Genomic DNA, 16,945 nt, shown 5'->3' with positions numbered 1-16,945 from the left:
TGGAGCTAGGAGGGTGGCAATGGGATGTTATAGGATGCAGTTTGCCTGGATAGGGGCCGCTAACAAACCACTGTTATATATTTAGATATAGAATGAGCATTACAGCATGAAACTGAACCTTTGCTCTAGGTAAATGAATGTCTCGCTACAGCTCTGACCTGTGACTGACCAAACTACCTCAGCCACAGTTTCAATGGCAGGCATAGCAACTTTAAAGTGACAGCCATGTAGCTAATGCAAATGCCATGCATAATCTCCCCCAGAAGCACTGTACTGAAGAGAATGATGACTGCTGGGTGAAGAAATAGGTGCTTGAATATTTAGAATCCTGACACATTAGGGCTATTCACAGAACCATGAATGGGCCTAGTTGGATTAAGCCGCAGAATCCGCGTCAAGATAGGGGAGCTCACTGCTTTTTTCCGCGAGCGGGAAAAAAACACTAGCGGAAAAAAGAAATGAACGGCTCCCATTGAAGTCAATGGTTGGCGTTTTTTGGAGCCGGATTGTAAGGCAGATTCAGTGTCAAATTCCGGTCCAAAAAACTCTGTGTGAACTCAGTTTTAATGGACCATCAAAACTTAGGACATGACCTGTTTTTGTCCGTTTTCACAGATCCCTCAGTAGACTTAAGTTTATGAGAAATCCATGAAATCAGGTACTCCACAGTTATGAAAATGTGTCTGTTCTTCACATCTTTTTTGTATTACAGTCCAAGCTTGTATTACAAAGCTTCAGCCTTTGGTGACATTCCTACAGTATACAGGAGCTGCTATCACCAATGTAGACACATGACCACTATGAGTATATATTAGGCTAGATTCACATCTGCATATGGGTTTTTGTTTTGGGGGTCTGCTTGGGGACTCTGAACAGAAGCCTAATCCGCATGGAAAAGTGGTTATCTTAAGAAACCCACGGACCCCATAGACATTAATGGAGTCCATGTGGTTTCCACTCGGTTTCCTCCCGAAAAGCGTAAAAAACTTGTAGAGAAAAGCGCTGCTTGCAGCGCTTTTCTCTCCGCATTTTTCATGCAGACTGTACTGGGAGCACATGCAGATTTGAACCCAGCCTTAGATCATGTCCAATAGCCTTTTTTTGTCTATATATAGCAGTATATAAGCCCAAGTAATTAGTAGCATCAATCTCTTAGTGAGCTCTTAATGATTTTTACATTTTGTTATTAAATTGTTTCTATATTATACATTAGAATAGTTAATATAAAATTTCAGGGCTTAATTGTACTCTTGGTAAACTTTAGAAATGCAGAGATGGCATTTATGTATCATACTGACTATTACAAATTTAATAAGTAGATTAAGCTAAGTAGCAACTAAAGACAAAAATGCATTGTATACTTTAAGTAAAAGTGAAAGCGTGGTGTGAACAACGCCTCAGTACAAGTCAGTAAGAAATATGCTTTCAATTATTGTAAAAATGTATACTCATATTTGTAGTTTTTATCTCCTTGACACAATATCTGATGTATCGGGGAAATGATGTATGTAGTGTTCTTGTGTGGGGAGTTTTACCTTTTGTACAGTTTTAGTATAAATTCCTTTTGAGTTAAAGCGAACATGGGAGGTTGTTTAAGGTGCTATTGGAAAGCAGGATGTGATGTAGAGAGAAGCTGAGCTCTGTGAGCTCTGATGTTATATAATATGATTAAGAAGCAGAGTAGTAAATCCTTACAGAACTACTAGGAGAAACAGTAAGAGTCCTGCTTACCCCTCCCACACAGGCTGCTTTCCCTGTATTAGGCTCCGTTCCCACGGAGTAACGCGCCGCTCATTCTGACACGTAAACACGTGTCAGAGTGAGCGCTGTAAAACAGAATCCCATTGACTTCAATGAGTGCCGTCTTACACGCGCTACACATTAAAATAAATGGGTTAAAAAGCCTCCCATTGATTTCAATGTGTAGCGCGCATAAGACGGCATGTATAGTATGTATACTCATAAGGCTGTTGTTCATAGTTTATGGGTGGAGTAAGCAGGACACTCTCTGTCTCTCCTAGGAGTCTTGTCAGCATTTGCCAGGGCTGTCGATATGGAGTCGTAGAGTCAGAGTCAGAATCGGTGGCAGTTTTAGGTAGAATAGGGGTAAAAATAGAATAGGGAGAAAAAAGTTACCTACTCTGGCTTCTAAATAAACTGATGTATTCTTAAATTGTATTATACAGTTATTTATATTGTAATTAGATTGATAATTCTTTTTATCTTTTTAAGGACTTGAATTTAGATCAAATTTATGCAGAAATGTAAACAATTCTAAAGGGTTCACAAACTCTGAAGCACAATTGTGCTTTGCTTTTACTCTTGCTGTATATCATATCATATAAGTCATAAAACTGTAAATTAGTAGGAAACCTCCTGAAAAATAAAATAACACTGGGGAAACATGGTGGCTCAGTGGTTAGCACTACAGCCTTGCAGCGCTGGAGTCCTGGGTTTGAATCCCGCCAGGAACAAAATCTGCAAGGAGTTTGTATATTCTCCCCGTGTTTGTGTGGATTTCCTCCCATTCTACAAAGACATACTGGCTTCATGCAGGGCAGGAGCGTAGCGATGTTGCAGGCACCTGTGCCAGCGTCTACACTCCCCGGCATCCGCCTCTCTATTACAGCAGATGCCGGGTCTGTATTGGCGGCCCCTTCCCCCCGCCCCCCCCCAAAGTGTAAACTACCCCCCCCCCCCCCTTACCTCCAGGCTTGCTCCCGTGCACTTAGCCTCTCCTCCCTCCCCCCTCAGAGCAGCAGATACATCACTTGACTTATGACCAGATAAGTCAAGGGATGTGTCAACAGAGAAATGAATAAAGTAAGATAGTGGACAAACAAAGCAGTTTTGCTGAAGCAGTGTATTTAGGAAAAGTCTTACATCCACATTAACAAGCAGTATAGATAGGATCCTTGTGATGGGACAACCCCTTTAAGCCTCATTCACACACTGCAGTAAGAAACCACAGTGAAAAATATGTTACACTGTGGGTTTTGAAGCAGGTAATTTTGGGTTAGGCACAACTTTCTGGCACAGCTGTAAGGGTAAATTTTGTGGTGAAAACCATACGGTTTCATTGGTTTTATGCCGTGGGTCCATTTTGGGTGTCTTCTTGCTATATTTGGCCTTAGACCTGGTTCACATCTGCGTATGGAAAATCCGTTTAAAGTCAGTATTTAACATCTTCAAAAAACGATTTTAGACGGTCCGGATGAAAATTTATTAACTTCAATGGGTAATCCGTATGTTAGGGCTCGTTCACATCTGCGCCCTGGTGTCCATTCTGCAGGTTTCCATTTCCTGCATAAAACAGAGCAGGAGACGGAAACCTGCAGGAATCTTTTTCACCCATTCATTTGAATGGGTGAGAAAGCTGTCTGGCCGTGAGCGTCGGTGAGCGTTTTATGCTCTCCGCCGCGAAATCGGGTTTTTTAATCCGGACACAGAGTTGGACATGCAGTACTCTATGTCCAGATTTAAAAAAACGGTTTCGCGGTGGAGAGCATAAAACGCTCTCCGCCGCTCACGGCCGGACCCGGTCTGTGGTTTCCGTCTTTTTGCATGCAGAAGATGGAAACCACAGAACGGAGACCAGAACGCAGGTGTGAACCTAGCGTAAGGAGTTTGTGCCTTTTCCATCTGGTTTCAGTTTTTTTTGTGCGGAGAGAAATGTAGAATTTGTCTCCGTACTGAAAATAAGGATTCCAGACGGACAGCGAGCAATCAGTTTTGTTCTAACATTGAGGTCTGTGGAAAATGGATCGCAAACTGATTACATCTGACGCTGGGTTCACATCAGTGCCCGGTCTCCATTCTCAGGTTTCCGTCTTCTGCTGACAGAAGACGGAAACCTGACAGACTGTGAGCGACGGTGAGCGTTTTGTGTTCTCTGCGGCGAAACCGTTTTTTTTAAACCGGACACAAAGTCCTGCATGTCCAACTTTGTGTCCGGTTAAAAAAAAAACGGTTTTGCCGCAGAGAGCACAAAACGCTCACCAGCGGTCACTTTGCAAACTTATTCAAGTGAATGGGTTTGAAAACTGACCGCCAGATTTCCGTCTCCTGTCCAGTGTCTCTCTGCAGAAGATGGCAACCTAAAAGCGGAGACGGGGCGCAGGTGTGAACCCGTCCTGACAGTTTTGTAATCCGTTTTTAAAGATGTTAAATACTGATTTCAAACAGATTTGCCAAACACAGATGTGAACCAGGCCTTAGAGGTCTGTAGCATTTCCTGATTAAGCTTCTCCTTGCTTTGTAAGGGGTGAGATCCATAATGAAAATCCAGAGCACTGAATTGACATGCTACATATTAAAAATCAGACTGCAGATCAATGTAGGACGTGAGTAGGATTTTGAAAGAAAAAATGCACTATATTTGGCAAGCAATACAGATGCTAGTCTGTACCAGTGTTTACAAGGCATTTTTTTATATTACTGAACTGTTAAAATTAATTGTATTTATGCATTTAATTATTTAGCTGATCTTACTCTAATTTACTGTTTCCAAAACTATATAGCAAGAAATATTGGACATGTATACTATCAACCTACATCGTATTGAGAAGGATGTCCAGAGGTGTGATCGTAACTACTGGTATTTCACACCCACCAACCTGGAAAAGCTTCGCAATGTCATGTGCAGGTAATAGCCATCGCATCAAAATGTATTTGGTTATTTTATATCTAAAGTTTTTTGTTCCTCAAATTTTCATTTGTGAGCTACGATTTCCAAACACATTACTGCCAGTACACTAGTTTTGCTTCTGCTTGTTCAATATGAGGCATAACAGAAGTTGAAGGTGCTTTGTAAATAAATAATAACTAGAGATGAGCGAGTACTATTTGAAACTCCCATTTCGAATAGCACGCACCCATAGGAATGAATGGACGCAACCGGCATGCAGGGGATTAAGCGGCCGGTCGCCGGCAAAGTCTGCGTGCCGCTTACATTCATTTCTATGGGTTCGTGCTAATCGAAACGGCCATTTTGAATAGTACTCGCTCATCTCTACTGATAACCTGTCATTGACAGTGCAGATATGGAAGATGGTAACATAGCGGTATATCTCACTGAGTATACAATTCAAGAATAGAGAGCATCTCAGCTTGGCAGGCCACATTCTTTATACTTAACTTACTCCACGCAGGGCCCCTTATAGAGAACCTGTCATTTCTTGTGGAGGTATATTTCATCCTTACATTCTTTATAAAATAACAGTTCTGGAACATTTTCTTAGAAGTCTGCATTGTGCTATTCCTCCTAGAAATGATTTAATAAAATGGCAATTGGCTGTTACCAGTTGGGAGTGAGTCCTTACATAGTCTGACAAAGTGTTCTGATAGTGGCAGATTGTACAGGGATACACTCTTTTGGTAAAGGGAAATGGTAACACCCAGTTGTCAATTTAATCATAAATATTCGAAGAAGAATATCAGAAGAATAAAAATACAATTCACAGTTATGAGAAAAAGAGCTCCAGATGTCATTGGGAATCTACATGTTTATTTTAATAGACATATCAAGATTAGTGATATATCCTCTTTATGTCTAGGAATGCAACTTTATTATATTTTTAAATTACATGTCTAATTCTAGGAAAATATTTTTATTACTATTAACGTTACTCACCAATCACAAGAACTGGGGTCCCTTTCCTACATGTGAGTGGAGGCAAGTCAATCATGCTCATTGCTGCTCCATTCAGTCTCTGTGTGATAGCTACAGATAGCCGGGAATAGCGCTTGGCTATCTTAGGAGGTCCCATAGAAATTAATGGAGCAGCCCTACTGTGTGACCAGCTGCTTCATTTATTTGGATGTACAAGAGACTCCATTCTTATGATCCGTGGGGGTTCCAGCAGTCAGACCTCAACAGTCAGCATGTTACCCCTTATCCTATAGATAAGGCTATCTTTAAAGAGTTATTCCCATCTCAGCAAAAATTATTCCCAAGTCCTGACCCCTGGGGTCCTTTTGCTTCCAAATGGAGAATTGGAGTTATGCAGCAAATCAAGCTATGCTGTTTCCATAACTGTGAAACTGCAGAAACATTGGATTTCAGCTGTGCTATGCTGGTTCCATGGTTCCTATTCTTTTCACCTCCCATTCACTTCTATTGCTTTCCTCAGGCAGAATGTCGCTTCTTTTTTCTGCTAGCAGCAAAAAACTGCTAGCAGAAAGACGAAAGCTAGCAGTCTCCATAGACCACCATTGTATGGAGGTAGATTTTGAGGCGAAATCCGCTGTCAAAATCTGCCTCATTGCACCCATGTGAACTAGCCCTTACAGGAACAGCATTGAGCAGAACTTCTCATCTGTTCCCATAAGCTCAAGCTGTAGGGGTCAGGATGGGGAGCAATTTTTTTCCATATTAGCAGTGATTTGCGAAATTGGGGATAACCCTTTACGTTTTACTCCAATGAACACCACTCATTTAATAATATTGTTGTTATGTATATTTATGTTACAGCTATGTGTGGCAACACATTGAGATTGGCTATGTACAAGGGATGTGTGATTTGCTGGCTCCTCTCTTGGTAATACTGGATGATGGTATGACATTCTTTATATTGTCCTATTGTTTTCTATAATGTGTTCTCTCACATGTTTTGTGTACTTACCATGATATATAGTGTAATATCCAAATGTAAAGCACCATGGAATTAATGGTGCTATATAAATAAACAATAATAATAATAATAATAGTGGCCCCTATACATAAAATTGCCTTTTGCAACCAGTTACATTTCATTCATTTTCTGAGCAGGGGTGAAAATGACAGAAGTGATCTAATTGTTGTTACAGCTCTATTGCAGAACCACTAATGATCCATTGATTCCATGATACTGCTACTATTATTTTCTCTAAGAGCATATTTTTTCTGTCCATATACTGCCCATAAACTAAGGATTTAGAATATTTTTTTATGGTGTCATACTGGCTGATCAACAGTCTTTTATGTTTGTACAGATCTTCTACTTACTAGTTTTGGTATATACTTAAACTTATATTGTTCCCAATTTACTAATATGTTTTTGTTTTATGGGTTTTTTGTTTGTTTGTTTGTTTTTTCAAATACTTGCCCCGCAGAGGCCCTGGCATTTAGCTGTTTCACAGAGCTTATGAAGAGAATGAACCAAAATTTTCCCCATGGAGGTGCAATGGACACACACTTTGCCAACATGCGGTCTTTAATTCAGGTAAACTAAGCTATAGCCGAAAATCTGTTAGGAACATCAAATTGCATTTTTTGAGTGCCTTAGATTGGGGTGCAATACAAACCTACTAGGATTGCCTGTAAAGCCTAAGTCTTATATGAAAAAAAAAAAATTTAAGAAAATTTTCCTTGCGTTTTCCTTATTGATTCCATTCCTTTTTTTTTTTTTTTTTTTTTTTTTACAAAGTAAGGAAGGGTTCACACGATGTATTTTGGCTCGTAATATGGCACGCAAAATCATGGCCGCAAAATAGCGCCACGTATACGATCCACGCTCCCATTGAAATCAATGGGAGCGTATACAGCCCGCAAAAGCTCCCATGCCGTCTACGTGCCACATTACAAGCCAAAATACATCGTGTGAACCCTCCCTAACAGGGAACAGCTGTTATCAGACTCATCACAGCACTCACAGGAGTTATAATGCAGTTTATTTACACTACATTATAAAGTGAATAAAAATAAGAACACACAAAAAAATAATTTAATAAATTGTATATTTTTATAATACAAAAATCTAAATTACCTTACATAATGAAAATAGGAGAAAACATATCAACAAGATAGGAACACTATTTACACACTCCCACCAATCCTGAGAACGGGGGATATTTTACTATCAATGAGAATGTAGCTGTGGTGGATACAGATGCACCTGTGCCATTCATTTCAATGGGAGTGCCAGATAGCTGTACTTCATTTATTTCCAGTGCTTCTCTTCAATGAAAATAAGGCCAGGTGATTCCACTGCAGCTACAATCTCAATGGAAAAAAGCACCAGCCCTTTCTTAGCCACCCCATAATCCTCAGGATCAGTGGGGCTTTCACCAATCGGACCCATGTACAGATAAGCAATTTTTCCTCTATTCTATGAGTAGTGGAAATCTGATTCAGTCTGATTCAATGGTTGGTCATTTAAGTGGTATGTTGCTGGTAGGGTCATTTGATAGAACAATCCCTTGGACCACCTATTGGCCACAATTCAGATCATTATCTTATGTGTATGGCTGTCTTTACAGCTAGATAATAATAATTTAAAAAAAAGACATTCCCTTTAAAATGTGTAAAATGTTCTTGATATGCATGTGTGCAGTTTCTTTTAATGTTCAAGTTTCTGTTTAGCTGTACAGTATCTTAATATTTTGATTCATTTTATTTGTAATTCCTTTTATTAGATCTTGGATTCTGAACTTTTTGAACTCATGCATCAAAATGGTGACTATACCCATTTCTACTTCTGTTACCGCTGGTTCCTTCTAGACTTTAAAAGAGGTGAGCCAATGATCTAGATATACATAACTGAAAGCAGTGCATTACATATAGAGTTGTCAACTATCATTTGTAGGTGCCAACACCAAAGACTTGCTCTTTTGTCTTATTGCAGTTTTGCCCAACTATAGGCTGATATTTTTTAATCAAAATTACTCTTTTTACATGTCAGAAAATAATTAGTTGCCCCACCATAGTAAAGTATTATCCTGGATGTATTAAAAACAAAAAAACAAAATCCATTCCTTGAATTTACCTTTCTATCTTTAGAATCATAAAAGTATAGACCATTCAGACTAGAGGAAGTATACCATTTTATGGACTGATTCACAGAGACAAAGTATGATTTATAAGTACACACTGTTAACGCCAGGAGATAAATGTAACGTTTGTGGGTATAATTTTGTCATTGTATTTCACAGAATTGGTGTATGATGATGTATTCTCCGTGTGGGAAACCATCTGGGCTGCTAAGCAGGTGTCGTCGTCTCACTTTGTCCTCTTCATTGCCTTGGCACTTGTGGAAGTTTATCGTGATATTATCCTGGAAAATAACATGGACTTTACTGATATAATAAAGTTCTTTAATGGTAAGTGGCATAAACTTCATTTACACTGTACAATGTAAACCATCTTAGTAGCTTTATCTGTATATCTTTCAGTTAGATAAAAGAATTGTCATGGGAGGAAGGACACCTGAACCTTTCTTTCATATACTGCTTCTCTTCATTGCGCATTTAATGCATTTACTGTATACAAAGGATGTAGATGATAAGATAGGCAAAAATTCAACAACAAAAATATTTATTGAGGCATTTATTGAAAATGGTTTATTAAAAAGGGAAGGCCTGTAGTGTTTAGTCAGTTTAGTCAGTGGGGTGATCTCCGGCCTATCTGATGGAGCAATAAGCCTAAGTGGCCTCATTCCAGCAAGTCCAAGGACAGTGACTTTTTACTTGCTTCCAAAACTGCACAAACCTGGGAATCCAGGGAGACCGATCATTTCATGTGTTGGCACTCTCACCGAACAGATTTCTGGATGGGTGGAGGGCATCCTCAAACCCTTAGTGAGGGATACAACCAGCTACCTTCAGGATATAACAGACCTATTAAATAAACTATCAAATATAGGTCCCCTTCCGGATGAAACCATCCTGGCCACCATGGATGTAGAATCCTTGTACTCCAACATCCCACACCAGGACGGTGTAAATGCCTGCCAGTTTTTCATGGAAAAGCAAGGTGTGAATGCTGAAGCTGTGGTGAAACTCACAAAATTCATCCTCACCCACAATTACTTCTCCTTTGGTGACTGCATTTATTTACAGTAGACCAGCACCGCAATGGGGGAGCAAAGTGGCGCCTCAGTATACTAATCTCTTCATGGCCAAGCTGGAGAGTGACTTCCTATCCACCTGCACCACCAGGCCTCTGGCCTACTACCGTTCATTGACGATATCCTAATCCTTTAGACTGGGTCTGAAGCCGATTGACCGCTCAACCTGAGATGGGATAGCTTTCATCCCAAACACATAAAGAACTCCGTTGTCTACAGCCAGGCTATCAGATACCATCGCGTATGTTCAAACCCTGCAGATAGAGACAAACACCTTGGGGGCCTCAAAAACACATTCTTGAGGCAGGGTTATCATCCAAGAACAGTTGATAACCAAATTAACAGGGCCACGAGAATACCAAGATTGGATTTACTAAAATACAATACCAAACAGGAAAACAATCGGGTACCCCTGGTTGTTACATATAACCCTTACCTGGAGATGCTGAGAGGAATCACACGCAAATTACATCCACTATTGCAAAAAGACGACTGTCTAAAATCAATATTTCCAGACCTCCCTCTCCTGTGCTTTAGACAGCCACCAAATCTCAGGAATATGGTTATTAACAGCTCAATGTCACCTCCAACTATAACAGGAACATTTCTGTGCGGACAAAAAAAGTGTAAAATCTGCCCGCACATACTGACCACAGATAAAATAAAAATCCCCAACTCTGATCAAGACTACAAGATCCCAGGTAACTTCACCTGCAGCACACCTAATGTGGTGTATTTAATAATATATACCAAGTGTCCTGGGGGCCTGTATGTAGGGGGAGACAGGCCAGACACTTAGGATGACAATGAATTCACACAGACATACGATTAGAGAGCAGAGAATTGACCTCCCTGTACCAAAACACTTTTGCAATCAAAATCATAATATCATCAATGACATGAAGATCCTGGTTTTAAGAGGAAATTTTAAAAGCAGAAAACATAGGAGGATATGGAAATATAAACTCATGATGACCTTTGACACACTGCAAAGAGGGCTAAAACAGCCACAGGGTTTTATGATGTTTTACAACAACTAGACACCACGTAACTGATCAAAGGAACCATAAACTCAGAGAACTTTCCTGTGAACTGATATATATGTTCTTTTGAACTGCTTGTTTGCATGTTCTGCTTTCCATCAATTTTGCATCTAACACTCTATTCCTGTATAAATATGCTTGCCTTCAGATATTGTGGTATGCCAGCCTGATGAAGGGATCATTTGTTATCCCGAAAGTTCGCAATATTTAATCATTTTTTAGTTAGCCATTAAAGGGATTCTACCATTAAAAATCTTTTTTTCTGTGGCTAACACGTCGGAATAGCCTTTGGAAAGGCTATTCGTCTCTTACCTTTAGATGGGATCTCCGCCGTGCCGTTCCTTAGTAATACCGGTTTTTACCGGTATGTAAATTAGTTCTCTGGCAGCGACGGGGGTGGGCCCCAGCGCTGAAAATGCGATGAGGACGTCCACACCGCTGCCCGAGAACAGGATCCTGTGCCGCCTCTATCTTCTGCTGGATCCTCCCCTTCTTTCTTCGTCTTTCTTCGGCGGCTTCACCTCTGTCGGCTCTGACACTAGTAGAGCTGAATGCGCATGTGTGGCCATAGTTCCGAGGTCGAAATTGCGCACATGCGCAGTTGGCTCTACTAGTGTCTCAGTGGCAGGAGCCAACTGTGCAGGCGTCAGAAGAAAGACGAAGAAAGAAGGGGAGGGTCCAGCAGAAGATAGAGGCGGCACAGGATCCTGTTCTTGGCAGCGGTGGGGACGCCCTCATCGCATTTTCAGCGCTGGGGCCTGCCCCCATCGCTGCCAGAGAACTAATTTACATACCGGTAAAAACCGGTATTACTAAGGAACGGCGCGGCGGAGATCCCATCTAAAGGTAAGAGACGAATAGCCTTTCTAAAAGCTATTCCGACGTGTTAGCCACAGAAAAAAGATATTTAATGGTAGAATCCCATTAATAAAGGTATCAACTACTGAAGACACCTTTTTTTTTTTTTTTTTTTTTATATTATGTACATTAAGGCTACATGCAAACGAATGTTGCAAAAACGGCTGTTAAAAACAAATGAAGTGGTCTGTTTTTAATATCCATTTTTCATAGTTTTCTCTGCTTTTTTTTTTTTTTCTCCAACCCAGTGGATATTTGAATACACCCATAGGCTACAATTGTTATGAAAATGGCTGTGTCACATCCATTAACAAAATCAACTATCCCACAGCCGTTTTCACCGGTTGTGTACATGATGTTGGGTTCTCGGGAAGGGGTTATTATGTAAATTGAGTATTGAAATATGACCCATAGAATTTAGAAAACCCATCATTTTTACTGTATGGAGAACAGTTTAAAACAACACCCACCAGAAATTTGCACAATTGCATATTGCTTTTTTTGGCTTTCCAGTACATAGAAATGAATATTAAATGATTCCATTAATAAGTACAATTTGTTCCACAAAAAATAAGCCCTCATATGGGTCTGTGAATGAAAAAATAAAAAGTTATGCCTTTTGGAAGGCAGGGGAAATGAAAAATGGCTTTGGCGGGAAGGAGCTAAAGAACCTCATATCTTAGGCTCATGCTGAGCCATAATGTCATGTTAATATGGAGCAAATTTTAGGATCAGCTCCTGGTGTTAGCTAAAAATAATGTATCATATCTGTATTTGTTGAAGAAAAAATATCCAAACCTCAGGAATATGATTATTAGCAGCTCTCTGTCACCTCCAACTAACAAAGGAACATTTCCATGTGGAAATAAGAGGTGCAAGACCTGCCCACACATACTGACCACTGACAGGATAAAGATACCAAACTCTGATCGTCACTACAAGATCCCAGGTAACTTCACCTGCAGCACACCTAATGTAGTATATTTGATATTGTGTACTAAGTGTCCTGGGGGCCTGTATGTAAGGGAGACAGGACAGTCACTGAGGATGAGGATGAACTCACACAGACATACGATTAGAGAACAGAGACTGGACCTCCCTGTGCCAAAACACTTCTGCAATGAAAGTCATAACATGACCCAGGATATGAAGATCCTGGTACTGAGAGGGAATTTCAAGAGCAGAAAACATCGCCTCATATGGGAGATTAAACTCATGACGACCTTTAACACGCTTCAGAGGGGTTTAAACCAGGCCCAGGGTTTTATGACGTTTTACAACCACTAGACACCACGTCACTGATCAAAGAAGCCATAAACCCAGAGAACTTTCCTGTGAACTGATATATATGGTTTTTCATTGTTTATTTACATAATGTTCTGTTCTCCATCTATTTTGCATCTAACACTCCATTTCTCTGTGTATATATATGCCTACCTTCAGAAATTGTGTTATACCATCCTGATGAAGGGACCTTTATAGTAGTCCCGAAAGCTCGATATGTCATCAAAAAACTTTTTAAGTTAGCCATTAAAAAAGGTATCAACTACTGAGGACTTCTCTCAAAAAATGTATTTGTTGAGCAAGGCATAAGAGTCCACTTCGTTCCTGCAATTCTAAGGCTGAAAACTAGTCCTGATCTAGTCCTGCTCACACAGCTGACATTTTGTTACAATATGTTTGGACAGATTTTCAGTAGAGATGAGCGAGTACTATTCGAAATGGCCGTTTTGATTAGCACGCACCCATAGGAATGAATGGAAGCGGGCGGCGCGTAGACTTTGCAGCTGGCCACTTAACCCCCTGCGTGCCGGCTGCGTCCATTCATTCCTATGGGTGCATGCTATTCGAAATGTGAGTTTCGAATAGTACTCGCTCATCTCTAATTTTCAGCCACATTAATTAAAAAAAGGATGATCCAATAGAAGCACACCAGTGTCTTGACTTCTTTAGCTAATATAACCAGAATTACATCAGGGATGCTTCATTAGATAATTATGAATCTGGTTGTAGATATATGAATCATTGTGTTATGCATATGCTAACTCAGCTGCTTTAGTTATTTACATACATTTCCTATCTTGTGGTTTTTCAGAGATGGCAGAGAGACACAACATAAAGCATATCTTGAAACTTGCCCGGGATCTTGTGTATAAGGTTCAGACACTGATTGAAAATAAGTAAAGGGGCCTCCGGGGAGAAAGAAGCACAGCCACATCCACCACAGCATGAAAACTCCCACTGCCATGGAGCCCTGGAAATCATTTGTTCAGCAATGCAATCAAGTCCCAACAGAAGTGAAAGGGTTATAACATATCTTAATGGCCAGTTTATTTACCTAAGTAAGTGCCAGAAACTGAAGCCAGTTCTAGTAGCAGAGGAAGCTGCTACTGAAAGAATGGGTTTCCTGTATTTTCCTTATTTAGTTTTTTCTTTCCATTTGGCCTTGTTAGTTTATTGTTAAACCAAAGACCTCAATACAAAGTTGATCTCCTTGCTGATTTCATAAACCCTTCATAGAAATATGTGAGTGTGAATGTTCTAGCCACCATATTAAAATATAACATCAACTGGGTTAGGGTCCTTTTACACGTGAAGATACATTTGTAAAAACATCTACTGATTGGCTATATAGCAAGTTGATAATGTTGAGTAGACTTGCATTTACATATAACAATCGTGTGTTTTTTACAAATGTCTTCACTTGTCTCATCTACTAAGGAGCGGAAGATGCCTGTTTCCATGAGGGGATATATTACCAAAAACTATAATGTTTAGGTAATCCTAAAAAAAAAATTCAATCAATGAGAAACTTTCTTGCTGGTTCTTTACACTAACCAATAATTGCAAACTTATAACCTATATCACAAAATTGTGCAAGGTAATTGTTAGTGTAAAAGTGCCCTTATTACAGTTGATACATATGAAGCTCCAGATTTCTGAAGGCCATAGTCACAGAACTGTGTATAAAACACATATTAGCACAAACAGAGTAGATATTTTTTCTTATCCAATGATGTTGCCATTATGGGTTAAGCTCATTGTCAGCCAGGACCAGCTGCTTATTACTGTATGCAAATTCCCCAAACTGGGGCCTGTGTTTCGCCCACTTGGAGGTCCTGCTCATTCATTTATTAAGAATTTTACTTCCTACTATTTGGCTGCACAGCTTTACCATTGCAGGGATGATTTATAGGCACAAACTATTGGACTTTAGCAGAAAAAAATTGGATAGATATATTATTTATTTTTATTGAATTTTTTTTGTCTGTCTTACATGGTTTTATGCTGCTGAATTTACAGAATGAGAAAGATTGTAGTTGTGAAAAACACAAATTTGTTACTGATAAGGAGTCAGATGCAAAAGTGTTTTAGCACCTTCTCGCATTGATAGATATAGCCCACCAGCATCCTGTAGGTGCCAACAGTGACGTACCTTTTCTGCTTTAAACATGATGATATGCTTTCTAGTTATAGGGGAGCTCAATATATGAGGCTGGTTATGTTCAGTGTTATGTTAAGCAGATAAAACATGAGCCTTTTCCTTGCAATGCCAAGAATCAACTGCAAGATTTTCTTTCTTTAGACCATATACAGTCACCTACCTACATGTAGGTTTTTTCTGTCCGTTTGAAAAGTCGGACATCTTTGTGAACAGACAGTTAAGGACAGGCATGGATTGTAAAAAAAACGCACATGATGTCCCATTAAATCAATGCAAAATGTAACGGACACAGCTAGTGTCCGATGCTAATGTCCGCGCAAGATTTTGTGTGGACATTAACATCGGACACTAGCTGTCGGACACAGACGCTAGTGTGAATGCCCCCTTATATATCCAAAATATACCATTAGGGCCTTTTCACACGGCGTAAGCGCTCGGCTCATTCCGAGTCGTACACGCGAGCACTTCTAAACACTTCCCATTCACTTCAATGGGAGCGCTCGTAAAGCCGGCTTTACGCGCGCTCCCATTGAAGTGAATGGGAAGTGTTTAGAAGCGCTCGCGTGTACGGCTCGGAATGAGCCGAGCGCTTACGCCGTGTGAAGGGGCCCTTATATGGAAAATCTGATTTTTTTATTTTTTAAACTAAATTGAATTGAAGAGTTATTAGCTCAAAGTCAGTATTTTAGAGTTGCAGATACAATGCACTACCTTTGAAGAAAGTGAATTTTAAAATATTAGTATTACTTTCTATGTCTCCATTTTGTAGCAAAATAAACAATGGAATGGATTTGATGCGGCAATAGGGCTCATTTATGGAATAGGAAAGATGACTGTCTATGTCAGTGAGGTCACAGTTTTCATGTTGTAATCACTTTGCAAAATAATAACAGTAATTTTGTTGCTGATGGCAATGGATCTACTGTTCCCCATTGATATCAAGGATAAATCTACAAGTATGGTACAATATATTTCTTTCAATGCGAGAACTATTCATTATATATTGCAGGCTTAGATACATATGTACTATGATGCTTTGTGGCATAACACTAAACTGCACAAAGTGCACTTCTGTGTAAAGTCTTCTGTGCTGTGAAATTGCTTGTTCTGCTTGTAAACACAGTTATTCATAGGGACGACGCGGCGTCATCACTCAGCATGAAAATCTGCAAATGTAGCGCAGGCTTTTCCTGTTTGGACTTCTGGCCATAGTTAAAGATTGAACATAGCCTGATAATATCACCAATTTGTCTTAAATTATTATTTGCTTTTCTAAGTCAAATGGATACAGTAAAGGTAAGGAATCGCCACTGTATCTTAATAGAACCTACATATCAATCTCAATCATCAGCTGACGTATTCAGAAGCTCGAATTAGCATTTCCTGGATACATCATTCTTTTCTAGAAACCTATCATGGTATGACATTTTGATTTATAAATTCAGGGTCCTATGAGCGAGGCACCTTAGCATAAACAGTGTTACAAAGTGTTTAATAAAGGCTCCATGAATCTCTGATATATTCTAATAGTCTGCTAATTCTCCTAGGCTCTTACTAAGAGCACATTTTGTGTCCTCAGATATCAGTGTTTTTAAATAACTTATAAAGATGATGAAAAGTATTTATTTATTCTATTTACTGTACATTTCTGTGTGTCTTTGTAAAAGTCAGTGTGTGTGAATCATTTTACCAGTAAAGATATCTCTTAAATGTTGCTGACATACCTTGTAGATGTGCTCGGAGAATTCTGTTTGTGTGAAGAGAAGACAATGCAT

At 39.6% G+C, this 16,945-nt stretch overlaps 1 protein-coding gene across 1 annotated transcript in view; it reads left to right on the top strand.

Moving 5' to 3' along the window:
• The window catches only part of SGSM1 (small G protein signaling modulator 1), a 132,151-nt gene extending 117,175 nt beyond the window's left edge, over window positions 1-14,976 (top strand). Inside the window, exons 20-25 of the mRNA XM_075276576.1 lie at window positions 4,521-4,645; window positions 6,473-6,555; window positions 7,093-7,202; window positions 8,395-8,491; window positions 8,911-9,078; window positions 13,821-14,976. Coding sequence (XP_075132677.1) covers window positions 4,521-4,645; window positions 6,473-6,555; window positions 7,093-7,202; window positions 8,395-8,491; window positions 8,911-9,078; window positions 13,821-13,909 — 672 coding nt within the window. The 3' untranslated portion in view covers window positions 13,910-14,976. The remainder of the gene's footprint in view (window positions 1-4,520; window positions 4,646-6,472; window positions 6,556-7,092; window positions 7,203-8,394; window positions 8,492-8,910; window positions 9,079-13,820) is intronic.
• Window positions 14,977-16,945: the final 1,969 nt, after the last annotated feature.

Source organism: Leptodactylus fuscus, chromosome 1, assembly GCF_031893055.1.
Source record: "Leptodactylus fuscus isolate aLepFus1 chromosome 1, aLepFus1.hap2, whole genome shotgun sequence".
NCBI classification, from domain to species: domain Eukaryota; kingdom Metazoa; phylum Chordata; class Amphibia; order Anura; family Leptodactylidae; genus Leptodactylus; species Leptodactylus fuscus.
The sequence above is the reverse complement of the archived record's forward strand: the minus strand, read 5'-3'. Positions and strand labels throughout refer to the sequence as shown.